The 27,241-nt window shown below is 39.3% G+C and overlaps 1 protein-coding gene across 2 annotated transcripts; it reads right to left on the bottom strand.

The window, feature by feature from the left end:
• Positions 1–874: 874 nt before the first annotated feature.
• SLC5A7 (solute carrier family 5 member 7) lies at positions 875–25,931 on the bottom strand. Of its 2 annotated transcripts, XM_033052844.2 has the most exons (9): positions 25,479–25,931; positions 24,274–24,496; positions 17,543–17,656; positions 14,055–14,210; positions 11,261–11,409; positions 7,610–7,753; positions 5,674–5,827; positions 4,307–4,524; positions 875–3,577 (listed from the first exon to the last, which is right to left on the bottom strand). In XM_033052844.2, the coding sequence occupies exons 2-9, from the start codon at positions 24,449–24,451 to the stop codon at positions 2,954–2,956; spliced, it is 1,737 nt and encodes a 578-aa protein (XP_032908735.1). In that variant the 5' UTR covers positions 24,452–24,496; positions 25,479–25,931; the 3' UTR covers positions 875–2,953. The 2 variants fall into 2 exon arrangements, with proteins under 2 accessions (XP_032908735.1, XP_032908734.1); XM_033052843.2 differs by lacking the exon at positions 25,479–25,931 and having other exon boundaries at positions 24,274–24,931.
• Between the last annotated feature and the right edge of the window lie 1,310 nt (positions 25,932–27,241).

The raw sequence follows: 27,241 nt of genomic DNA, 5'->3' as shown, positions 1-27,241 counted from the left end.
ATCTGCTTAAAGAATCACATCCTGTTGGCATTTACTTAGGGAAGTAACATAGGGGTTTTTTGTTTGTTTGTTTTGGTTTGGTTTTTCGTTTGGTTTTTTTGTTTCGTTTTTTTTTGCCCCACAGCGATCAATCACAGATATGGCCTTTGCTTATATGAACAGCTCTGTAGAAATTAAATGTAGGACAGCTGAGCTAAGGCAATAAAACCTGTAAACAGACTTTGCATGGGGCTGTTTGGTTTGGCTTTTGTAGTTCATCTAAGCAGGAATACTGCATAAAATCACACCAATTAAAAAAAAATTATAGGATAGAAAGTGTAAAATATTCTGATAGTGTTGAAAGCATCTGGTTTGAAATTTTTGGACTAAAATTAATTTTTTTAACCTACCTTTTTTTGAGCATTTTAAGACCATTTACATTTTTATGGCAACAATGGAATGCAAAAGAAAAATATTTTTATTGTTCAATCAAAATTTCTTAAATTATTCCAGCGCAATCCCCTTCTCTTTTCTCTTTTTCCCACAGCTGGGCATTTTGAAAAAAAAAAATTTAGAAATGTTTCTGTATTCAAAACATCTGGTCACTATGCAGCATCTCATAGTGAAATTCTAGCAATTCCTGGACAAAACTGAGGTAAGAGAAAAGTTTTTAGGAAGGCCTACAGCTGACTGTAAAATGGGATCCTCTAACTTAATTGGGAACACCAGCATAAGGCATTGGCTCTGTAAGCAGGTAAAACTGTGACTTGGTATTTTCCCATAAGAAGGGATTCAGACTAGTGGATTTGGGCTGAAAATGGAGAATAATTTAGCAGTGGCTCTGTTCTTCCCCTCTTTCCTCTATAAAGTCTATTTCCTCATCTCTCTTCTGTGGTTCATGGGGAAATTAATTCTGCTGGGTTCATGTTTGGTTTGTGATACTCAGCATCCTGAATTTCACTGGTGGCCTATTCCCTCACCTTGCAGAAACTTTTAATTTCTTTTCTATATTGGCTCTTCTGAGTATTTAGTGCAGGTCCTTGGTTTGATTCCCTTCACCCAGAGCACACTCCATATTGATAAGCACAGTAGTACTGCAGGTCACAATGTGTATTCAGAACTGAGTGGCAATGTTATTTTTAAATGCAGTGTAAAGAGAAAAAAAAATCAACATCTCTGAAATTAATTTTTTCTACATAATAAATATATATATCTTCTCTTAAGACTCCACAAAAGGAGCAAAACATATCTACGGATTCAGCCTTGTGAAAGCTTATGTCAACACTGAATGTACAAGTTGATGGCTTCTTCCTTTAGCAGCAAAACCTATTTTGCATCTCCTATCCTCCAGTACAACTCCTCATGCTGTGAGCGTTAAAAAGAGAAATTTCACTGGTGACCAGCAACAGGAGGATATCTGGATTTCAACAGAATACACAGATTGTAAAAAGAATTATTGGAGCATAACTCTCAATTGTAGAGCAATGCCGCTACTCGAGCTGACGCTGAGAAAGGCACGTACCCATGGGGACACACACAATCATCTTGGCCGTGGGCAAGTGGGAACCACACTGCGTGTTCCTGCTGGCCCAGGCAACCTCAGCAGAGGCCTCATCTCCCCCCTTTGCTGCTTGGGGCCAGCACTGCCATTCCTGAGCCAAGTCGTGTCTGCACCTGGCACTGCTGCTGATCTGCAGGCTCCCTGGGATGGCCAGGACAGGGGGCAAGGAGGGAGTCCAGCACTCAGTGGAAGACACCACTGTGCCTCTCGCTATGTTTGTGGGTTCATCATTCCTTTCAGTTCCTCTCCAAGCTGCTTTCAGGGGCAAACACTTAGAGATGTGGAACGCTGCCCACTAAGCCTATTTTTTTTTTTTTTGAGGAAATATTATTTTCTGTGGAAAATCTGAAATTTCCAGAGTAATTCCAGCATGACCAAGCCAAAAGATTTTTCAGTATCTTTAAGAATAGCTTTTTTTTTTAATAAGTGAAAACTGGGAATTTTCTGCAAGGAAAACCCTCTTATCTCTCTTTTCAAGCCCTTTTGTTTCTCTTTACTTTTCAGTATTTATTCCATTGGTGAAGTTGCTTGGTGTCAGACTGCTTTGCTTGTGTTAATTTTGATGATAAGTCAAGATAAGGCTTCTTCTGCCAACACTGAAAAGTTCTCTCTAGTTTATGAGCTTTTCTGTAAGAGCCATTTTTCACAAGCTGAATTTCAACTCGTTATTGCTCTAAGAATTTTGCTGACAGTCACTAACCACAGGAAAAGAAAGAGAACACCTATATTAACATATTTTGCTTAAGGTTGTCTTACATCAGGTATAACAATTTTAAACTGGTGACTTAATTTTAACTTTTAAAGATTAATATATCATGTTTGGCACTCCTAAAAGGAATTTATTACTATTTGCGCACTTTGCTGTCTCATACAAATAATAAAATACTAGCTTGTATTATTCAAATTTCTTTATGAAGAAAAAAATAACAGACCAAAACCCCAGGGAAGTTATCTATCTGTCTTTGCTCAAGCAACTAGCTCTTTAGTAATAAATCACTTATAGCTGTGGCAATATATTTTCACTTAATGCCAATGAAATGCTGAGTGATAGTATTTCAGATTTACTGTATTATAATCTCTTCATATGATATCCTAGCTAAGAACTGCTGCACATTTTCTTCTACATGTATCTTAAACTTTAAATATTTTAAAAAATTGTACAATATATAGCTCTGGATGGAAGGAATGAGATTGTGTGTATACTTTAGCAAACACTCTGTGATCTGATCCAACATATTAGATAACAGCAGAAAAGAGTTCCTCCCATGGGATGCTCCTGCTCCTAGAAACAACTTAAAGAATGTGCAGTGGCATTTTATTCCCAATTCTTGCTTTCCTTCTGATAAAATGCTTCTTACTATTCTTTGTAGAATATCTTGCTTCTCATTGTTTTGCCTGTGGCTACAATATTTTTTAATTATCTTCAGTGTTGGACAGTTCTGGACTCGAATCAACGTAGTTGAAGGCTTCCTTGTTTGTGAAAGTTGAGCTCAAAGATAGACTGTGTCGTGGATTCACAGGTGCAAGTTCATTTAATACAATATTGTCACTTTTTACAAGAGTCGCTTTGTCCATGTGTTCTCTACTGTATCTGGCAACAACAGCATCCAGAAAGTCCAGCTTTGGTGGCAAAGTCCCACTTTCAAATAAGTATTTGGCTAAGTAGGAGACTATGACATTAGTAAAGAAGGAGGTGAGCATAGCAAGTGTTTTGAATGGGAATCTCTGGATGTAGAGATTGTTATCATCTTGGTACCAGCCAGGGTAGAAGATCAAGGGCTGAAGGTAGAGGTACGGCTCTCCTCCGGTTATCCTGAGGACAAGGCCAAACAGGTATCCTGCAATGGCACCATAGGTGTTGGTTCCTTTAATAAATAACACACACAGCAGCTGGGGGAAGATGATGATATAAACCAGGTCAGAGCTGAGGTACCAGAGGCCGTACACTGACGAAGCCAGCAGTGCCATTGCTGTTGCTGATGCTCCAAACAGAAGAACAGTGATTCTTATGACCCACACAATTTCCCTGTCAGAAGCCTGCAAAAAAGGGCAGTGTTAGGTGGTTTTTTCATGTCTATACATGTATGCCTACACTTACATACAGAAAATATAAAGCACTGAATTGTAAAAGAAAGCTTTGCATGAATCATTCAAAATAATTGCAAACTAATATCTCTATCTCAATCTCAAGAAAAAAATCCTAAGGATTATGGCTGCCATTCCCAAGGCCATTGCTCTTTGAACATAGCAAAAAGCTTGATGATGAGTCAAAGAGGAAAAAAAGCAGTGTAAGAAATACCTTTTAGATAGAATCAGAATATGGCTCAACTAGAAGAAAACTGTCAGTATCAGAATTTCTTCTCTGTTTCCTAAGAAAAACTCCAACTCATTAGACCATTTTGTTGCCAAATGATTTCCCAATAAATGAAAGATTAGAAAAATGTCTCATTTTGTGAAGAATTGAAGTAGAACTTATGCTTGTAGCAACAGTAATTAGCTGTTTGGGTAAACTGCAGTTCCATGAGAACTCTTGACTGCTGCCCTCCCCAAGCCAGTTTTTTCACTTCCATCATCAGTCACAACCATAATTATTTTTATGGTTTTCAGTTTGTTCAACATACTGTTAGTAATTAAATTCTTTTTCTAGTTACAGGCAGGAACATGAAAGAGGTGTTTCATTATGAAATTAAAGCCTATGTATTTATCACCTAGTTAAGATCTCACCTAAAATCTTCTCTAAAAGTGAAAACGAAAACAGTGTCTCACATTTTGCCGAAAGGAAAGCTGGTAAATGTTCCGAGCGAACATAGAACTTGCTGATAAAATTGAAGAGTCAGCTGAGGACATCACAGCAGCAGATACAGCACCGAGGCCAAAGAATGAGATATAGACTGGGCAAAGGTACTGCAGCACAATGGGCAAAATCATATCTGCTTCTTTTTTGCTCTTGGGGTCAGGGACACCATATTCAGTCTGGTTCCAAGCTGCAATATGGACACCAGTAAGTTATCAGTAACATTAGCAGACACAATACCTCTAGATTTCAAGTGTAGCAAGCTATTCATTCATATTACCACATTTTCATGCACATTCAATGAATGAATTGTTACTAGGGCCAGAGTGACTGCATTTCAGAGAGGCAGTATCACGCTAGTTTCTCTGGGCAGATTTAATTCTGCTCAGCATTTTTGCTTGTCTCTAAAATAAACTTTAAATTGCTCATAAATGTAGTTTTATTCAATAAAACAAGTCTGGGATCCATTTTTTTGGTGATGTATTTAACTACTCTTTTGGATTATAGACAGGGCTCAAAGCAATGTAAACATTTCTAATAGAATATTTTTAACAGTTTAGCTACATAGTCACTGTGATGGGGATCACTCTCACCATGACAAAAAAACTTGGCAAGGATATATTGGTAAAGGTAAGAACTTTCTGATAAATCAAAGAATTATTTAGGTTGGAAAACACAAGATCATTGAGTTGAACCGTTAGCCCAGCACCATCAAGCTCACCAATAAACCACATCCCCAAGAGCCACATCTACACATATTTAAATAGCTCCAGGGATGGTGAATCCACCACTTCCCTGGGCAGTCTGTGCTTGACAAACCTTTTGGTGAATACAGTTTTCCTAAAATCCATTCTAAACCTCCTCTGCTGTAACTTGAGGCCATTTCCTCGGGTCGTGTTGCTTGTTATGTGGGAGATGCACCTTGCTACAGCTTCCTTTCAGGTAGTTGTAGAGAGGAAAATGTCTTCCCTCAGTCTCTTTTTCTCCAGGCTAAATAATCACAGCTTCCTTAGCCACTCCCCATTATTACTGGTACAACCAAACAAAAATTCCAGAAACTAATGCAAACATTGAATAGAAGTATTATGTCTGTAGATATCTAGAATGTACAAAATAATTTAATTTCATCCACTCTGATAGGAAAAATTTCCTTTGGGAGAAATATTCTATAACATTATTTTTCTGTGTAGTCTTCTGTTGAAAGAGTCATGAGTTGAAAAATGATGCCACCTGTCTATCTAACCTATAAGTCACCTATATCTAACACAAGATTTATTTTCACACACTTATTGCACTATTCATTTTACATTTATTGTACTATTGATTTTTAATAATTTACCTGTAGATGCTCCAATTGCACCAATCATTACTGCAGGAATAGCCATCACAAGACAGCCAAAAGCAGCCAGGAATGACAGAACTTGAGCATATGTGGCAGAAGACGAGGAAAGAACTCTCTGGAAATATGCTTGCCATGGAATTCCTCCTAATGTCTGCAAACACAACAGCATGCTGTGATTGTGGGGGAGCTGAATCATTTTACTATCACCATACAGAGACCATGTACAAGGCTCACTTGAATGCTGAAAGCCATATTGCTGCTTTTAAATTTATTTATTGAATATCAGCCAGCCAGTAATAACTGCAACTTTCATTCTCACAAGCAATTGCAAACCTGTGTAAGTTCACTTAAATCCCATTCTTTTAGACAAGTTATTTTTTAAAATAGAATTAGGGTCAACTCTTTGCCCTTTCGTAGTTTCTGTAATCCCCAAGTCTTTACGAAAAGTACTATTTTCATATTTCATATTTCAAGAATTTGCCCTCCAATACTCCTCCTTCACTAAAATCAGATTAGACTGTGATATGATGTCAAAGCAAGATTTTATCTTCCTTTGTGAATGCGTGCAGCCATTTACAGAAGGTGAGACATTCTGTATGGACTCAGGAATCTGAAGAATTATTCTCTCACTGCCTTAAGCAAATACAATACCAATAGAAATGGAAGACAAAGCCAAAAAAATAAAAGTTTTGCTTTATGGTGAAAACCCTTCTCTTTTATTTGGATATGTAACTGAAGATCCTGATTGGACTTAAAATTATTTTTTGAAAAATACGACACAAAAGAGTGTACCAAAGGTGGAAAACTCAAGTGCTAACAATTCTGTCCTGAGAGTACGGTTTTAATACTCTCCACTAAGTAACCAAGTATCTGTCTCTAAAAGCATGGAAAGAAAACCAAGCAAATCTCATAACGCAGTTCTATACACTAAATGAGGCAGGAGGCATTTTCACCAGCCAGTGTGTATACAGGTGTTTCATATAGCTTCATGCATGCATAGGGACTAAATTAATGTTTTACAGACAAGCCTGGCTTCGACTTGCTATTTATGACTGTTTTTCTTGCCACCTTGATAATAATGTTCCTTTATCAAAGCCTTCCAAGAATGTGTAAATTTCTTGAGCTATAATGAAACAAACAAGAAGAAAAGAAAATGTGTCATAATTTGGCAATATCAGAACTTTCCTTTGGTTAACAGCAGAAATGAAACCTTCCAGATTACAGGAAAGAATCCAGCCATTTGAGTTAATGATCTCTGAGAGAATGCTGAATAAAATAACATGTTTTAATAGACCAGTTATAAAAACCCTGAATAATTTTGGCTGCGAGGATTTAAAAAAAAGTCAGAAAATGTAAGTCCAAAGTTCAGCGTGATAATAAAACCAGTGTAAATTTGCATAGGGACACTGAGAATGGAAAATGTTAGCATGTGTTTCTAGATCCTCTAGTGGAAAGTACTTAATAACCACTGATCCCATGTGTAATATATAGGTATTAAATAATGAAAGACCTCAGTTAATTCTGGCATGTGAGCATGTACAAATTTATCCATCCTGCCATCCATCTCTGCACAGCTTTTTCTTCACCTATACCTAAGGCATATTTAACCATTTGTATAATGTATTTATTGCCTTCTGCAATATATGAATTCCTCTGCCAACAATGACATCAGTTAAGCATTAGCTGTGCAATTTTATTTAATTTTAACATGTCAGCTCTTTCAGTCTGATGATATTTAAATTACATTCCTGGCAATGCTGGCTGATATGTCAATGAAATCATTCAAATGTGCAGAAATATCAAGCATGAGTCAAGGGGGTAAAAGTTTTCAGTTTGATAGAAACTCTTAAGTAGACTCTATTATTTTCAGCTGTCACGGTAACGTGGTGTAAGTGCTTAAATGCTTCAGTCCTTCATACAAATCACCACTTACCAGTAAAAAGAAATTGTCCAACCATGTGTAAATGTCAAGTGAGTTGATAGATCCAAGCCAAGGTGCTTGGTACACATGGTGCACAGCTGTGATCCCAATGTCAGTTACTGCAGGATGGGACATAGCAAAGGGGACACTGATCCACTGCAACCAAAGAAAAACAATGTGTTCAGATCTAAATAACATATTATAAAACTGTGAAATTTTAATATTAAAACTCATCTAGTTTCCTTATTGTTGCTTGCTACAGATCGAATACCAAATTATCAAGATGCAAAAAGTCAGACTGTTTGCAGGTGGAACATCTCTGAAATCCAGAGGGCTTGGTAGTGGATGTGTCCTGGAGAGTGTAAGCAGAGAATTAATCAATGGAAACTGCAAAATCGGCAGCAAAGACACATTTATACAACTTCATTTTATTTTACCTCCTCATATTTTGCTTACACTCTTTCCTGGATCACACAGTAGAGAAATATTTACATACAAATTTTCATGTAATAGCATCAGGACTTGGCAGCATACAGGCATGAGACATCACATCTGAAGGCCTGGGAATTTGTTTTTAATTCAGTACTAGGCTAAGTATTGAAAGACTGTGAAAAGACAGGATTGCTGTTGGTACAGCCTTATCTCTCGTCCTCTAGAATTAATATTAGCCCAGTGTTACAGAACTTCTTTGCCTCACAGATGTTTTCTAGGGGGGGTGTCTTGACCATTTTTAGTCTCTTCATTTTTTATCTAAATCAAGAAGTATTCCCAGTGATGGTTTCTGCCAGAAGGACCAATTCCTTCATCTGCATTTTATGTGCATTTACTTGCAAAGTAATTTTCAATAGTGTAAGTCACTGATTCTCTGTGGAGCAGAAACTCAGCTGCTCCAACTGAGGTGAAAACCAGGCTTTGCACTATGTAGACTAGATTATCACAAGCACAGCATCCTTAAGGATCCACTGATATCCAAAACCACACAAATTGCACAATCACAACTGGTCACAGTTAAGTGCATAGGGGCAACAGGAGCAGGGAGGGGTAAAGTCAAACATCTTTCTCAATTTTGCTGCATAATTATTGCAAAAATGAATGAAGAATATTTTGTAGCACCACCTATTATTCAGGCAGTTTATCCCATACCATAAGATTCTGTTCTCTGTTAAACTTTGCCAGTTTAAGCAGTTGGGCAGAAAGATTCCCTTCTCAATCTCTGGTTGAGCTTTTTTTTGCGAAAGAGAGCCAAAATTTTTCAAGATATTTTGAGAGAAAAATAAACATATTGTCGCAATTAATGGATACTGATACTCTCCTGAGAAATTCAGGGGGAACAAGGATGTGAGATTTTTTTATTCTTGTTTCTGAATCTGAAATGTCAAATGTCCAAGTGATGAGCTTCTGAACAGATGTAGTTTGGCCATATTTTGCTGAGATTTTCGGTAGGGTAAATGTCTAAAAGTCCATCTGGAGTCTGCATGCCACAGCCCAGGATTTAATCAGTACTGCATTGCAAATACATTATGAGCTTTTGTAAACAATTCCAGTTCCTCACAGTAACCTAGCTCTCTGTGGTCTCAAGAACTACCTTTTCATTAGTAAATAAAACAAATCAAGACACTTTCTTTGGCCCTGCAGTTTATTGGGATGTCATAATTTACATCTATATATTTAGACTCCTTTCCTGCCAAAAATGACAGCCCTGAACTATTCATGGGAAATATTTGGGAAAATATAAAGTTCAGAATGGGGAATTAATAATATAGATGAGATGAAGAGATAGTAAATAGTGGGGGATACAGGGCTCAGGGAAATTCTCACGAGGCAAGATTAATATGAAGAGATGAGAATCGCAGGTGTGGGTACAGACAGGATGGTGAGGAAAGAAGGAGAGATGCTACATTAGACTGTAAACAGAAAAACAAGGATGCACATGGAGTGGCTGGGATAGAGGTTAGGGAACCTAAGGAAAAAGCTGTGGCTGAAAGGAGGAACAAGTGTGATTTACAGCAAGCCTTTTGTCTTGGATAAGAACACGACAGAAAACTGACATTAGAGGAAGGAGCAGCAAAGCTCTGTGACAGTGGGAGTGAAAACTACTCCAGAGCCTGGAGGACAAGCTAGGATAACTGAACTTGTGCCATCCTCTGCTGTGACATCTACTGTAAGAGCGTCCCATCTCACCTAAACCTACCTCCCTAGAGCATGACCATTTAGATACAGACTCTTCAGCCTCACTGATTACACTCGAGTTCATGAATTTGGGTTCTTCAGCACTATATTATTGCTGTGTATTTCAAATGGGAAATTACATAAAGACCCCAACCTGAATTAAACATAACACTACAAAGCTATAGGTCTAATCATTTAGTAGACTTCTGTACAACCTTCATTTGCTTCCAATGCCCCTATCAGGTTCATGCTGATTTTAATGTTATTCCAATGGGATCAGGCTCTCTAGTGGTTCATGATTGGAAGACAATTTCTGTTCTTTGATTTATCTCCAGTTTTGGGAATTTCTGTAACACATGCCATCTGTAGAAACTTAGTGTTTCACAAATATTAACATCTATCTTAGGGAAAGAGACAGTATTTTCCCCACTGTTTAGATGAAGAACAAAGATATAAGGGAAGAAGGTCTGGAGTAACTTTTCATTTGAGGTGGCCAGTTGGAACTTGGATTTGCCTTTTCAGGCTATTTAACACCATTTCCATTAAATCACTTAAAGGCCATAGTCCTCACAGTAAGATGCCACAGAGTAAGCACACACACAGAGCTGATTAGTGACCACCTGTGTAAGCACTGCTGAAGCAATTTCCCTAGGGCTGCACAAGAACTCTGTTGAAAGCAGAGAAAGAATTCCAGGCCCCCAAGGTGCCCTTTGGTTCCTTCATCTTGAGTCACTTCATTTATTGTAGCATATCACAGTTCTCTGCACACCTGTGACTGTCTATTGCTGTCACCGGCAAACAAAGCCAGCAGCTTCTTCGACTGCACCCTTGTGATCTGGTCCCTGCCACACTGATGATTTCCAATATGGGGCTTAAAGAACAGCAGCAAATAAAAAGCTACCCACTAGCATATAATTGATAGCTGATAAGGGATGTTCACACCATCACAGTAAAACACTCAAGACATCTGGTGAGACTTCCTGTATTATGCGAAATAATTATGGGAAATGAGGGAAAACCCAAGAAGGTTAACTAAGTTAACAGGAGTTAAACTAAGCTGTGTAGGTGACAACCACAGAAAAGAGAAGCAGTAAAATATCAGCTCTGCAGGTCCAGTGACTGAATTTTTGGACTACTTTACCAAAATCTTCCTATGTCTGATGCCTCCTTCCAGTGCCTGAGCCACAGTCCCTGTAGACAGACAGGGAAGGAGTCAGCACCAGTCCTATTCTCAGTTAAATGTATACTCAAGAGGAAAATTGCAAGGGTGGCTGGACTGCCAGACTGGCTGGAAAAAAGCCAAAGAATCAGACCTCTTGGACAGCACTATTTCCAAAGTACGGGCTGTACACTGATGCAAACGCAGACTCTTTTAAAATCAGCATCTGTGAGTCTGGTTAGCAGTGCTATGCCTGGTACACCCCAGGACACACAGTCCTTCTAGCTGTTCAGGGCAAAATCCTTGACAAATAGAGGAAAAAACGCCAAACTTACCAGTCCCAAGAAGATGCAGAAGAGCTGAACTACGTCAGTGTAGGCCACAGAATAAAGCCCGCCCACAAGTGTGTACATAGTGGCAATCAGGGCAGAAATAATGACTGAAATATTGACATTAATGTCAATGATCACACTTATAGTCGCACCTAAGGGGAAAACCAAAGCACTTTGTGTTAGTGTGTATATCCTGGCATATCTGATGAGAAGGCACACCTTTGTTAAGTTGCATGTATTAGTTCTGGTCTGACACTTAGTAACAGCACTAATAATTCCCCCCCTCTATATTCTGCACACCCTTTCTGCACCTTTGAAGAGAATGGAAAAAGAGATGCTCCTGTTGGTCTAAGTTTAGCATCTGCCATTTTGCAGGTTCTTAGGAAATGGAGAAGGGTCCCAACAGCACTTCGTCAATGTCCCTCCAGGTCTGTAAGGACTACACTGTCTTGCTCCCTCTGGGAAAACCAGCTATGCACATCCCTGATTATCACAGTCTTCAGAAGGATACTGAGAATGTTCCTGCAATGGAGGAGTTCCAGCAATGTTCCTGGCACCAACCAGCTGCCACAGCACTTGCAGGATGCATCCCGAGGTCCCATGAAACTGTGTCTGTCCAATGTGTTCTCTCCCAGCAGGTCTTCCTTGCACTGGACTTTCCCAGGCTTCTCAGGGTCCTGGGATTCCTAAAAACTGGTCTTACCAGCAAAGAATTGAGCAGAAAAGGACTGAATACCTCAGCCTTTTTCATATCTTTTGCCACCAGCTGCCCCATCCCATTCAACAGCCGTTCACATTTTTCCTTTAGTTAGGATGAATTGCTCTTCAGCATGGAGGAGATGATCCCTGAATATCAACCAGCTCTTCTGGACTCCAGGGCAGTCTCCCATGAGATTCTTCCAAGTAGAATGCTGGAGAGGCTCAGAATGTTGGAGAGGCCCAGCTCTACTCTTCTGAAGTCTATGGCTGAAGTTGTGACATTTGCCTTGTTCCCCCCTCTCAGGACCATGAACTCCACCACCCCATGAACATTGCAGCCAAATCTGCCTTGGACCTTTATACCCCTGACTTGTTCTTCCTCATGTCTAAGTTGCAGGTACAACAGAACACATCTCTTCACCAGCTCCCTGATCATTTGTGTCAGAAGTTGTTGCCAGTGCACTCAAGAAACCTCCTGAATAGCTTGTGTCCCCCTGCACTGCCCCTCCAGCAGGCATCAGGATGGTTATACATTTCCCTTACAAGTATTAGCTATTTCAAGTGACTGTTATGTTTTAAGACCATGTTTAAAAAATTCATCTCCTTCTAATTAGGATAATTTAAATGAAGCATCTTGCAACAGCTTTTAGTGCTGGAGTTACTGTAGATGGATATTCTGGAGCACGTATTTGGAAGAGTTTTGGCCTTAGAAGACAACATGATGTGTGATACATAAGAGCTTCTGAGAGCTGACACATGTGGCTTTCGCTGCACAATGAGCCTTCAAAGTTCATGTGCTTAAGAATTACAAGCTCAGACCTCTTCCACAGCTTTAAGACCAGTGTTTCACATCTACAACCCTGCCAAGCAAGGAGTCATGATGAAGAGCAAGTAGTGAAGAGTACTGGGATTAAACATTCATCAGTGGGGATAGGTGTGAAAAAGGAACTAGATTATTCACAGAAGAGTTAAAATCAAAATCTTCTTTATAATCATTGACAGTCTTTGACTGTTTGTTGGCTGTTATATAAATCTAGAAAGGTATTCACAGCACTTGTGTTGAAATAAAAGAGAATAGCTGGTCCTTAATCAAAAATATTCCAAATATTCTGAGTGTTCTTCAAGTTATTCAACTCCTATCACCTCAGCATGCAGTTTTTTCTTAGTCTTTTTAAGGATTTTGTGATGAAATTGTGGTAAACAAGCTCCCCATTGCTTTGCAGTTCATCAGAGCGCAGTTGGAGAGTACCTTCAAAATTTATTTTTGTTTAAAATAGCTTATGCTAGAAGGCATTACCACATGCATGTGCATTATTAGTATGATTAGCTGGTAAAAGTCAATTACTGGTGCTTCAACTCAAGGGCTTTCTCTGTTCTTAAAGGGGTTGCTAAATTCAGGCCTGAAATGAAATATAATTAAAAACCCTGGAAGCTGATTTTTTTTCAGGACTGGATGAGTAGTTGGGTGATTTTCTATTGAATCATAGTTTCACGAATTCTCCAAATCCTTTCTTGAGTCCTAAGTATTTTCTTCATTTCGTCAAGAAGAAAGCCATTTAGAATTGCAGAATTCTTCAGTTTATTGATCAGAATCTGGGCATCTGGTTTACTTCTATTATTTATGGTATGGAATGCTCTGTATATGTAGATCTCCTGTATGCAAAGGATTATTTTGTTTAGATGCATTGGAAATGCTGTTACACATAATTAAGGGAAATTTTGACTGGCTTCTCTCATCCCAGAGATGTAAAAGAAAAGCTGGGTCAGATTTGACACACAAAGGGGCACTTGCAATCACTAAGGTCATCCTCCCTGTTAACAGAAATTTGTTCCTAAATCCTTCCATGCTCTTTGAGGAGAGAAAACTTAAAGATATGGGAAAATTAATAGATATTTTGCATGTCTTTCCCTTGTCAAAAAAAATAAAGGGGTAGCATTACTGGATTTATACGCTAGTTAGAATGGGTCTTACAAATGTCACAGTCTGAATCATTTGGCTTAAATAGCTACCATTTGGAGCCAGAATTTAAATGCATTTCTGATATTCTTAATAATTTCTACCTGTAATAAATTAATATTTTTACTGCTTATTCCTTACCTAAGGCAGAGAAGATGGCAGCAGCCCAAAACATTTCTCCCATTAAAGCTGGAATAAACAGTAGTCCTCCCATCCTTTTTCCATAAAGCTGCTGAAAAGGGTCCAGCATTGTCACATAGCCTTTGGATCGCATGGGTTTTGCAAAAAAAAGGCCACCTACAAAGAAAAAGCAGCATAAGACACCAGCTACAGTTTAGAAATGCATTACTATTAAGGGATAAAACATTCATTGTCAGTTAAGGGTACAAAAATGTCATAAATACAATTTTTTTGTTTGTAAGTAAAAAGTGCAGTTAAATATCCTCTGGAAACTCTTACATATGTCTACAGAATTACTTAAACACACACATTCCATTAGTATCTATAGTCTGATAATTAAAAAAAGGCTTTTTAAATTTTTTTCTGGCTCAGTTTATGTAATCTCCCATTATGGATGCTGTCAGAGTTTTGTCTAATTTTGGATTAGCCTAAAGGAACGGCTTTTCTACCTAATCCTGTTGATTCTCAGACCAGAATACAGCACGAAGTTTTACACAGTCCTACTCTAAAAATAACACCGTCTGAGATTCCTGAATCAGAAATAGAATTTAGTGCACACACAGCAAATCTGATTATTTCAGGACAATTCAGATTTATTATGTATGTTTGAAACAACTTTACTACACCTGCAGGATAGGTCAGAGGTCTTCTGAGTTTTGTCTGTGTCAGATGCCATGAATATTTGTCATACAGTTATTTCACTTATGTATGCTAAGGAATTTTGGTACATCAGGGTAATTCTGCAATTCTGCTATACGTGGCTGGCACATGGGCTGAATGTGTACATAAATGAACAAAGGCCTCTCCTCCTCAAATTCTTTCTGTCTTGGGAAAAAAAGGACCTATTTCAGGAAAACAGAAACAGCCCTCGTATGGAAACCTGTGGAGTTGAGATCTGCACAAGACCATAGCCAAGTAGACTCCTTGTCTCCTGTATAAGGTATAATAATGAACTGGAAACCCTGTCACTTCCAAGTAAGACATACTGTATGGCATTTGACAACTCTTAATTAGGTTCCTCATGACAAGATATGTCATTCATCTTATTGTGCAGAAGATTTTCCAAATTTCAAATTGCCTGCTATAATTCATATTTCTTCATTCATCAAGTTCCCTGAACAAAAGGTACTGGATCACACACTCCCATCCCAATTTGTAGTGCTTATGTGAATGCTGTGTTTAGGCAGGTAGATGCAGAAACCCTTCAGATTTTTTTTTTCTTTTTTTGGTGATTCTTCCTTTGGTAATGGATCCTTTCCCTATTCTACTTGTTATCATTGTAAAAGAAAATGAAAGAAGAACAAAAAAACCATAATCTATTAGGATGTTCAAACACCTGTCAAAGGAAATAGGAGGTATTCTAACCTTTAAAACCAAATTTCTTGAAAAAATAAGAAAAATAAAAATTATATGGAGAACAAACAGGGAGATGACATCAATCTTAAATACTTCCTGTCTGAAGCAGCCTTGTATTTATAATTTTGATTATTTATTTTTAAAAGAAGGATAAAGAATTCCTCCCCTCAAACTTTCCTGTACAGTTCACACCCACAGAAATTCTTTCCTCTCTGTGCTCCACAGACAGATAAATGGTTGCACATACACACTGCTTTTCTCTGCAGTGGCCATTATAATTTTCAGGAAGACAAAGCTGGTATCTATAAGCTGTGAAAAGAAGCAGAGAGGCTAACTCTTCTGGACTACTGCAAATTTGCGTCAATTCTGCTCTGGAGGATGCTTGTGACTCCAATCCTAAGAGCCAGTGACTGACATCGATGGATCGTTGTTGGAACCCTGAATCCTGAGAGTTTTGAACCCTGAGAGTGCTTTCCTGCACTGACCCCATAAGAGCACTGCTTTTGACTTAAGGCCTTGGAGAAGGCTTCCAAATTTAAGTAACAGAGTTAAAATCACTGGCGTGTAGTTTAAATAAAAGTGTGCAATGTCACATAATAAAGAGTTTGTAATTTGGGGTTTTAGAATATAGTAATAAGTATAGGACAAATGGAAGTTCTGAAGCATTGGCTTCTTTTTCCTCCTTGTTCCTTCTTCTTCTTAAAGTAGTATTTTTATAATTAAATAGCAAATGCCACACTGCAAGTCACAGGTGTTTAGTCATTAAGTCAAAAATAGAAATAATATAAATGTTAGTTTTAAATTAAATAGTTAGGCCTTAAAAGACCTTGTAACAAGCAAGATACAGCCCCATTTTTTTTGCTTTTAGCTTATTAGCTAAAAGTACTGTAACACTCTCTGTACTATAAATAAAAGTTAATAAGCAACCAAGTCTAAACACAAAACTCATCTCTCGTGCTTCAATCCCAACTCTAAAAACAAAATAAAACAAAACAAAAAAAGTGACATTAATAGATTGTGACCCTCATGACCTCCTAATGACACCAGGCAGACATCTACAGTCCCTGCTTTCCTTACAGGAGATGGAGTTGCTCTCAGGGAGGGCAGCCACTGCCAGAACTGGAACTCTGCATGGCCAGAGAGGAACATCTACAGAGGGGAAAGTTTCTGCCTGGAAAGTGGGGATAACTAGGACAGGCCATTGGAAGCATTTTCAAGGAGAAAAAGGAAAGAAGAAGGAAAACAAGCTGTATAGGAAGAAATGAAAAGTGAAAGAGGATCTGGTTAAGCAACCAAAGGAAACAAAGGGACAAATTAGGTAGGAGGACCCTGAGAACAGATTCAGAACAGACTGAGAGGCCAATATTAGAAAGGTGAGCGTATCAGTCATGCTAAGGAAACATGAAAAACAAAGGATCTTTTTTCGGCAACAACATGCTTTTTAAACAGCTGCATCATTATTGCAGCATTAAAACTTGTTTTACACACTGGCCCTGCATATATCAGGATTCTGCATTTGTATTCTGACATGTGATTTAGAGTTTTGTACTACATTTAAGATGGAGCATGTTTCAGCTTTAAGGAAATAGTTTCCAATCTAAGGAAATATGTGCTATGTATTTCCTACACAAAATTAGAAAAGTTGCCTAGATTCTTAGTGAAGATCTATAAAGTATAAGCAATTTCCCATGCCAAAAGGATATTTTTCTAATTCCAAGATCTATAAGTGCACTGATACCTGGATACTGTTCCAGATAATATAGGCAATTAAAGAAAACTTGAATGTAAAAAACTTGGTATCGACAATTTAAACACACCTCCCACTCTCTACCTCCAACCTCCCCCTGAAGAATATGGTTGCAATAATCAAACAAGATCTTCACAAGGAGTTTAGAAGACTTGAGATCTCAAACTATTTATAGAGATTTTCAGCTTTGTTTTCTTTTTTTTTTTTAATAGCCAAATATACCAGCAGAAGGGACCCAGTTTACCTCAGCAATCTTTTATCACACCCTTGTTTTTTCATTTCAAAGAATGGACCTGACATCAGAACTCTTTAAAATGAGGGACTATTAGTATTATTCTTTACTTACCTAAAACCAGGCTAAGGGCATATCCAATAGGAGCCTGAGCCCAAGCTAGACCATAGTCTGGGACGTACACAGCTTCTGCTGTCCCATTGATGTAACCTCCTCCAACCCATGTGGCTGAAAAGGAAGAGATGGAAAAATCTTTACTGCCCACAAGGAAAGCAAAACTCTCACATTGTATAACAAAATTGTCACTATGCATGATACGGCTATTTTTTATCGTATGAACAATACAAGTACCAGGCATGGCATCCTTTTATTAAAGGCAGCCCTAATTTGAATGTACAGCCTAGGCATATGAAAAAAGAAGCCAAATGGACTGAGGCAATCATCAAAGTGTATAAGTCTCTGTATAGTCAATGAAGATGTGAAGGCTGAGTTCCCCACTACTTATTTACCATTACTATTTTCCTTGTGTTAGTACAAATGAAGGAGAGGCATAAAGGGAATCTGAAGAAAAACATTTAAATTAGGCAAAAGTTCAATGAACACATTATTTACCAGGACCTTCATAAAAAAAAAAAAAGCCTTTTAAACCCTGTTAAAATTTAAGTTGTTGCTACATGAAGCACATTAATAAACTCTGACTTCTTGAAATATTTCTACATAGAGCTGTGGGGGTTTTTTTGCCATAAAGTTCTAAACTTTGATTCATTTGTTCTATGCTTCCTTGAGCCATATTCAATAAGGGATATATGCTATCTCCAACATTTCTGATTTCATCTCTTTCTTCAAAAAGCAGTATTTTTAATATACCAACCTCTGACAATGAGTTGATTCTCTGCCTTTAAGGGAAGTTTCTTCATTTGAGGATTTGGAATCAACAGTACATATGAGAGAAAATCTCCAAGACAGAAATGTACTGTGATTACATCTGCAAAAATACTTCATAACAAATGAAGTAATAAAGTTTATCTCTTCCTGTTTGCAGATTCCATGCAAAAATTTTAAAAATTATTTCTAATGTATAATGAGCAAGTTTTATAAATCAAAGTTTGAACAAGGGCAGAAGACTATTACAAGTCCTATATTTTTGTAAGGATTTCTTGGTTTGTGTCAGAAGCCTTTACTTTTTCATATAAGAGTAGTTAAGGTTTCTGTGCAAAAGTCACAATAGTTTGAAATGTATTTTCCTTAAACATTCCTTAGAATTTTCCCATCATCCACGATCATACAAGCAAGCTTGATTTTGTGTTTAAGACAAACAATTGGAGAGAAAAACAAATTCAGAAAATTTAATAAAATTCCTTAAGAAATTGCATTAAGAGCTAAATAACCACTCTTTTTCCCTTCATTTTGATATCTCTCAAGTACTACTAGAGGGTATTTTGCTGAATTTCACTACGGCTTTAGAATCAAAGATCTCCAACAACCAGAGAATTACAATTGTACCCCTTTCAGCAATTTGAAACAGAGGAATGGACCATTCTGCTGTTGGAAATGGTATAATGGACTTTTTTGAGGGATGTACATTCAGAGAAAGACTGCAACAAAAGAAGTGACCCAAGGAGACCTGCTATGAGTAGACTTTTGATTATCAAGAGCTATTGTGTACTAAAGAAATAAGGGGTGAGTGATGCCCATATGGGACCATATGGGGAAGATGGGTTGAGGCTGACTGTTAATAAGAAGAGCAAGGATATATAATCTACATAAAAAGTTGTCAAACATCTGGAATTTTGTGACTCTTGACAGTGTAAATTAAGATAGAGGGGAGTATGATACTTTGCTTACCAGAGGTCTAGAATTATATAATTGTTTGGATTGAAAGGGACCTTAAAAATCTTCTATTTCTAACCTCTCTTTGAAGGGCAGGGATGCCACTCATTAGACCAGGCTGCTCAAAGCCTGCCAAACCTGTCCTTAAACACTTCCAGGGATGAGGTATCCATAACTTCTCTGGGCAACCTGTTTGAGTGTGTCACAATCCTCATAGTAAAGAATTTCTTCCTAATATATAAACTGAATCTACCCTTCAGTTCCCTACGTCTGCGTCTCATCCTATGACCACATGTCCTGATCCCCATCTTTTCTGTAGGCACCCTTTAAGTACTGTAAGGCTGCTATCAGGTCTTCATAGATCTTTCTCTTTTACAGAGAAACAACCCCAACTCTCTGAGCCTGTCCCAGAGATCAGTGTTGAGGTCAGTCCTGTTCAATATCTTTACTGATTATCAGGATGAGGGGATTAAGTCTACAATTAGCAAGTTTGCAGATAACATCAAGTTGGGTCAGAGTGTTGATCTGCAGGAGTGTAGGATATAGACAGGTTGGAGAAATGGGCCGAGGCCAACTGCATGTGGTTCAACAAGACCAAGTGCTGAGTCTTAGACTTTGGTCACAACAACCCCGGGCAGTGCTACAGGCTGGGGACAGAGTGTCTGGAAAATGGTCCAGCACAAAAGGACCTTGGGGTGCTGATCAACAGCAGCTGGACATGAGCCAGCGTGTACCCAGATGACCAAGGAGGCAGCCTGGCCAGTATCAGCAATAGTACAGGCAGCAGGACAAGGAAAGACATCATCCCCTTGTACTCAGCATCTCAAGTACTGTCTCCAGTTCTGGGCCCCTGACTTTAAAAATGACATTGAGTGCTGAAGTGTGTCAAAGGGTGACAAGGCTCATAAAAGGTCTAGAAAACATGTCTGATGAGAAACAACTGAGGCAGCTGGGCATGTTTAGTCTTGAGAAGAGCAGGACCTCATTGCTCTCTACAACCTCCTGATAGGATGTAGTGGTGTGGGTCCGGTCTCTTCTACCGTGTCTGCAGTGAAAGGACAAGATGAAATCGTCTTAAACTGAGACAGGTGAGATTCAGATTAGATGTTAGGAAAAAAAAAATTGACTGTTAGGGTGATCAGGCACTGGAATAGCTTTCCCAGGGAGGTGGTGCAGTTACTGCCCCTGGAGGTGTTTAAGAGGTGTGTGGATCTGGTGCTGAGTGATGTGGTGTAGTGGTTTAGGGGTTACAGTGGTAGTGCTTGGTTGACAGTTGGACTTAATGATCTTAAAACCTGATGATTCTACAATTCTAAGTTTTTCTTAACAGGGCTGCTCTTAATCCACAGATTTCCCACCCTGTATCAATGTTGGCCCTGATCCAGTTGGAGGATATTGCACTTGGCCTCTTGCACTGGACGAGGTACCTCTGTATGGGATCCTTTCCCTCTAGATTACCAACCACAGCACTCATCTTGGTGTCCTCTGCAACCTTGCTTAAGAGTGCCCTCAGTCCCATTGCCCATGGCCCTCAAAGCTGTTGAACAGTACTGGTCCCAGTACGGACCCCTGAGGGACACCACCCTCTACAGAAAAATCTGTGACTACCTGGGATGTGTGCTGTCTATTGTGTCTCAAGTAGCACAGTCTTATGGAATAAGCACCTGTATACAATATCAAAAAATAAATGTTTAGAAAGGGAAGCATATTACATAAAGCATAAATACATTAGAAATGAAATAAAGGGATAAGATAGGATGGGATTTCAACCTTAGATATTAATTTTGTCATTCTCATTTGCTAAGCCACAATTTAAAGTTAGTTTAATACCTTTATTTTTGGTGAAATTCTTTTTGTTTCTACCTAATTCCTAAAAAGGAATACAATATTTAATAATCTATGGAAGCATTCATGTGGTAATCTATTTTAATCTTCTCTTTGCCTGCCATCTGAAAAACAAAAAAAATGCAGCAAATACCAGCATCCATTTAAAACATACACTGTAAAAAATGATCAGAAAAATACTGAGGGTAGGGAGTGCCATTTTTCTTCTAGTTCCTGTGAGACATACAGAAGTTGATCTCTGAGTTCTTGATATATAATGATATATACCAGGAAACCAAATTTTTTGGCACTCTTCAGGAACAATTAACCTGACCTCTCAAATTATTTAATAAACTCTTCAAGCTCTGTGAAATGAAAATTCTGATCCAAGAATTAGAATAAAATCAAATTGTGTAATATTTCTTTTTCATGTGGAAGGGTACGTAGCTCTATTCAACTAAAATGCAAAAATAACATCAATAGATTATTACCTTTCAGGTCATGTTTGTGAGCATTTAGTTATGTAATCTTAACTATTTCCTTTGAGGTTTAAACTCAATCCCCAAAATCAAATTAGATTCAATTTTGATGAAGATATCACTTCTTTAAAAATTCATTCACAAAAATAAGGAAGGCTAGTACTTAAAGCAACATTTAATCTATAATTATGTAAATATTATACACAGATTAAATGTGTCTACTATGGTACAATGCTATTTCATTTTAATACAAACTGCTGTGATCCATCCACAATTCAACCTTTTCATTCTTTCTATTTTCTTACTTGCAGACACATTCAGCCTTCAACAGGCATTGTGTTCAACATTTCAGTAGCTGGTTGACACAGCTTTTTCTTCTTCAGGATCATAGCATATAGCCAAAAATATACACAGTTGTTTCATAGGTAGTGCTTTACAATTTTTCAATGTTGTTTAGAAAATGAACTACAATTACTCTGGAATCTTGACTTTGATGCTTATGTTCTGAATTTTATTTTAAATTTATAGGCTAAGTGCTGTCATCCTCTCCAGTAAGTAACCCTAGAAATTTCTACCACTTTCATAGCCAATACCCGTGGAACATTGTAGTGTTTGTCTCAGACAAAAAAGAGAGAATAAGGCCTTATCTCATAACCCAAAGTGCTCCATACAAACAATATCTTTTCTGGATATCTTTAAAACATCTTATTTTCCTTTTGTGGAGTAGGCTTTGTTTTCTAATTTATATTTAGAGAATTAAACCTGAAAAATATAAAGACAATGTTGGAATTGTCACGTATTGCGAATAGACATGGTTGTGATGCGCAAAATCAGCATCGACCGCTTTTTAAAAAGCAAGTATGACCTCTAATAATGTGTCCATTTAGTAAAAATTGCTGTGGATTTTCATCAGTTTACTTTAATAATTGTTTTGTTATGACTTTAGAAATCGAGTGCCCCAAACACCCTCAATAAGAGAAAACTCGGACTAACCCCGGGCTCAGCAGATTTGTGCCCAGCTCTTGCTTTATGCGCCAGGCGTGGTTCGCTATGACTGAAAGGTAGCTTAGTTTCCATATCAAGATTTAATTGCCAGATTTAAGGAAGGCATAGGGGGGAGAGAGTCAGCCAAGACAGTGTAAAATCCATAATAGTTTTAGCTACCCAAAGGCTTTAGGGTCAGTCTGGTATTCTACTGCAAAGATGAGAGACTGCGTCATCTCTAGAGCTTGCACAATATAGGATGGGTGTGAATTGTGGTGGCTACAGAACATGCCTCATATACAGGAAATCCCAGTTCAGGTCTCATCTGTGCTTCAGCTCTTACACAAAATATTCCTGCAAAATAGGATTACAGAGACCAGAATTTGTGTCTTCTACACGCAAAGCCATCAGCTGTAGCCACTTCTGTGGCAAATACCTTTTTTAAACCTCAACTCCCCTGATTTAATGTTTATTGTTTGGTGCCAACCAAATATTCTGCAAAATATTCTGGTTTCAGTGCTCTTGAAAACATTTCATTCAGCAGAAAAGTTTAACCAGCTCTTGTTGTGAACAGAGTCTCGTCATATCTTATGCACCAGTAGCCGACGGATGCGCGACACAGTAAATTACAGCACAGTGCAAAAAGTAGAACATCTGACTGTATTCAAACTTTATTGAGTTTTATAGACCTTCTTTACTTAATACCTAAATATCCAGTCCTTGAATCAGCAGAATGCCCCTGCGAAATAATGTGACTATCTCAAGTAAAGAATGCAGAGTTTTGGCCCAAGTTTTACCTTGCTCTTCCTTATTAGATAATTGTGAAAGCAGAGCAAGGTAAAACAGTAGAACATAAATACAGTCAGACAAATTCAATTCGATAACTGAAAGGGCTTTGACTGAATACGATTTAGATTAAATTAAGAACAAAAACAAAACCATCAAACAAACAAACAAACAAAAAAGCATGCCTAAAAATTAATTTGCTTTAATATAATGGTGGGTGAAGTCACTCTTCCTAGAATGCATTTTTGTTCCAATACCATAATATGAGTTTTGAGATTTTGGACAGTATTGTGAATATCTTATTTACCCAGGTAAGATGGCTGGTTTCTCCGGCTCTGGGAGTCAGAGAACACTGTTTACAAAATCAGTGAAGGATTCTTCCTTCACCCAGCCTTTTCTTACTGATACTACTATTGAGAGCAATGCATTATTTTGTCCAACTGCTGAAAAAGCAGCTAAAAGAATCCACAAAATAAGCTTGCTGAAATCTGTACAATTACAAGTTTGGAGTTATGCCAATTTTCTTCAAGAAAGTTAATTTATGTTGTACACCCTCCTGTTCCCACCAGTCTTTTTCCCTATAAACTTTGTTTTACTCAGATGAAAAAAACCCAAGAATAACACACAAATTTGGACGGTTTTAAGAACAATAGCAGTTATTTTAAAACTTTCTAATAAATCTATATTAATTCCGTACTTTCGTTCCAAACACATCTGATCTACAGATGAATATGGAATGAAAATATATTCTTCCTGTAAGATTTACAAATATTTGTTGATTTTATACAGATGCTACCTTTGGCTGTTCACTAAACAATTGGATAAAAAGTATATATATTTTCCACACTCTGCATTACTCAACACACAGATTGCAATTCATTCAGATGAAAAACTGACAAGTTATATGCTGGCTAGGAAACAAAAACGTGTTTTTTTACATACCTGTCATTGTAAATCCACCAACTAGCAAACCAATGTCTCTTCCACCGACTATAATAGCTTCGCTGCGATCTCCTTCGCTGCTGGTGTTCTTGGTTTTCCAAGCAGCCCATATCCCTACTGCCAGGATTGCCAGGTAGAAGACAACTATGGCCACCAGTCCCTCCACATGGAAAGCCATGATGAAGTCCCAACTGTTTCTTTTATTGCTATTTCATTAAGACCTCTGGAGAGAATGCAATAATAGGTCTGCTTTTAACACGCCTGCTTTTTAGAATCAGTGTACAAAACCCCTCAGATGGTTATTAAAGAGATTATTCCAGTGAATTTATGAAATGAGAATTTCAGATGTAATTGAGATTAATGTCACATGCCAATTAAAATGACTGTAGAGCAACAACCAGTGGTTATAGTCTCTGAATACAAAGGGGAATGAATGACGTGGCTGAAAGCTACACTATCCTTAGAAGTCAGTTATTGAGCATTGAGATATTGAGTCCTCAATATCTGGAAACTTTTCAGTCACGGACTAGTTTAGTAAAACAGAAGATCTTTGCCATGGGGACTATCACAACAATCTCTGTTCTGAAGACAAAACTGCTGTAAATAATACTAGACTAGAACTATGTATAAGTAATAGCTTCAACAGCAAAACACATCTTTTAAGTGTTTGTATTGGAATGCTGAGTCTTGTCCCCCTTGTAACATCTCCCGTATTTTAAAATCTGCGGTTCCTTTTCTGCAACATTTAAATGTCCAGCACGAAACGTACGAAGCTGTTCTCTCACAACACGGGAAGCAAACGGAAAGCTTAAAAGCTGTCGGAACGCAAAAATGTTGAAGTATACCAACTACAGCGGGGGGAAACTCCCGAGCGACGCAGAGAGCGGCAGCCCCGCACCCAGCCTCTCCCGCAGCCCCCTCCCCACCCCGGCCCCAGCCGCGCCGCTACTCCCGTCCGTGCTCCCGACGGCTCCGAGCTCCGCCGGGGCAGCGGCCGAGCCAGCCCCGACCTCCCCGGGCTCCGCGCCCGCGGAACAGCGCCCGCCGCCCGCGCCGTCGGGCGGGGAGAGGAGCCCGGAGAGGAGCACGGAGAGGAGCACGGAGAGGAGCCCGGATAGGAGCATGGAGAGGAGCCCGGAGAGGAGCCCGAGAGGAGCACGGAGAGGAGCCCGGCGCCCACCGCCCACCTGCGCTCCGCCGCCCACCTGCGCTCCGCCGCCGCGCCGCCCCGCAGCCCGCGGGGCACGGCCGCCCATCCCGCGGGGCGGTGTCGGGACCGAGCCGCCGGGGGCTTTGTCCCTGCCCGGGGCTTTGTCCCTGCCCGGGGCTTTCCCGCTGGCGGGAGGAGGGAAGGAGCGAAGGGAGGATCGGCTCCTGCCCCGCGGTGCCGACGGTGCGCCGAGTGCTGAGGCTGCCACGGGGGTCTCGCGGATTAAAAAGAGGAAAATCCCTTTATAAAGGAGGAGGGTTCAGTGGGGTGAGAGGACCGCGTCCGTCAGAGCTGGGGGGAGGAAGAGGGAAAGACGTCAGAGTGATAGGGGACGTCGGGGGGAAGTAAGGATGACTCAAGGGAGACTGATTGTCGTGTCATGGCAGGGTAGCAGGGTTAGGGAGTGAAATTGAGGTGAGAAGACAAAAGAGAATGAGGAGAGGCAGGAAGGAACAGGATCATATTGAACCAACGGGAAAGAGGAAGAAAAGAAAGGGCTGATCTAAAAAGACATATTGAAAAGAGCGATGGAAAAGGGAAGAGAGCACAGGTAGGGGGAGGGAAGGTGAGGTCTGCGCTCCCCTTACCGTCCCTGGCAGCCTTTCCTTGCCACCCCTGGCCTAGCACTGGGCAGGCAGCAAGCCAAGGTATGTCTGTGAGAGGCTGGTCAGGACCATCTTATCCACACCTCCCTTCCAAACCTGGTTGAACATGCATTGGCCTTTCCCAGATCGAGGACAGCTGGTACTTTGGGAGACTTTTTTTTTTTTTCCCCCCGTGCCTCTTGTAAACCTCACCTACAGAGCTGTGGTCATGCCAGCTTTCCTGTGCTTGCACTCTGTCTCCAAATGATGCTGGACAGTGAGCTTCTAAGGTATAGAAGAATATTCTGAGAATAAATGTACACGTGCAAAGAGGACCCACATATACCCTTGCCCCAGTTTTGACAAAAGGAAGATCGTGCTGAACTGTGGCATTCTCTGTCAGCTCTTGAGAGGCTGTTAACATGGGCCATTGGCTCATGCAAGTTGAAAAGTAGAAATAAAAAGCCCACAGGAGTACAGAACTGCTATTGGCAAAAGAACTAACTTGAAGCAGAAAATCTGAAATAATCCTAGATTCAAGAGGAAAACTGCGATGTGGGAAGGTGTAAAATCAGAGAGGAGTAAGGTGGCAATTCATAACAGCTCTGTCCACCGCACAGAATGACCCAAGGACTGGCACTTTCCTGCATATTTGCCAACTGCCTGGCCAGCTTGGCTAGCAGAGCAGCTTTGTCTGCCTGCTCACAGACTGCTGAGCACATCGCACCACGTTAGCCCCAGCCATTTATTATGTGCCTCACGGGCAATAAATTATGATTGTGCACTCATAAATTGATTGTGTGCATGAGACTGCTTCCAGGCCTGGCCTCAGTTGAGAAACCCAAATAAAGGTGGCCAAAGAATTAAAGGTTAGAAATGTTACTATTTTTGTCTCCCAGACTCATGAGTTCTACTGGTGCAAAGTTTTGGGAGCGTGCAGTAAAAATCTTCTCCCAGTCGTAGGCAGCTGAGACGTATCTTAGACACAGGTGAGCATCAAGGCATCACCTAAACAGAAATATTGCCATGGAGGCAAATAAAAATACAAATGGGTATTTAAAGGTATTATGTATGTATGTATGTATATATATATATCAAATATAAATAGTAGGTAGAAGTCATATACATCCTTGGAAACAATGAGGGTGTCTCAGGGAGAAAAAAAAGCAGTTTT

Source organism: Catharus ustulatus, chromosome 2 (genome assembly GCF_009819885.2).
Source record: "Catharus ustulatus isolate bCatUst1 chromosome 2, bCatUst1.pri.v2, whole genome shotgun sequence".
Lineage (NCBI taxonomy): Eukaryota > Metazoa > Chordata > Aves > Passeriformes > Turdidae > Catharus > Catharus ustulatus.
The sequence above is the reverse complement of the archived record's forward strand: the minus strand, read 5'-3'. Positions and strand labels throughout refer to the sequence as shown.

Excerpts from the sequence above, each read along its gene's own strand:
- SLC5A7 (XM_033052844.2), bottom strand. The coding sequence starts at position 24,451 with ATGGCTTTCCATGTGGAGGGACTGGTGGCCATAGTTGTCTTCTACCTG. Across the intron at positions 5,828-7,609 it reads TGGACAATTTCTTTTTACTG|ACATTAGGAGGAATTCCATG; the intron begins GTAAGTGGTGAT and ends TTGTGTTTGCAG. Across the intron at positions 4,525-5,673 it reads TGCAATTGGAGCATCTACAG|CTTGGAACCAGACTGAATAT; the intron begins GTAAATTATTAA and ends TCCATATTGCAG.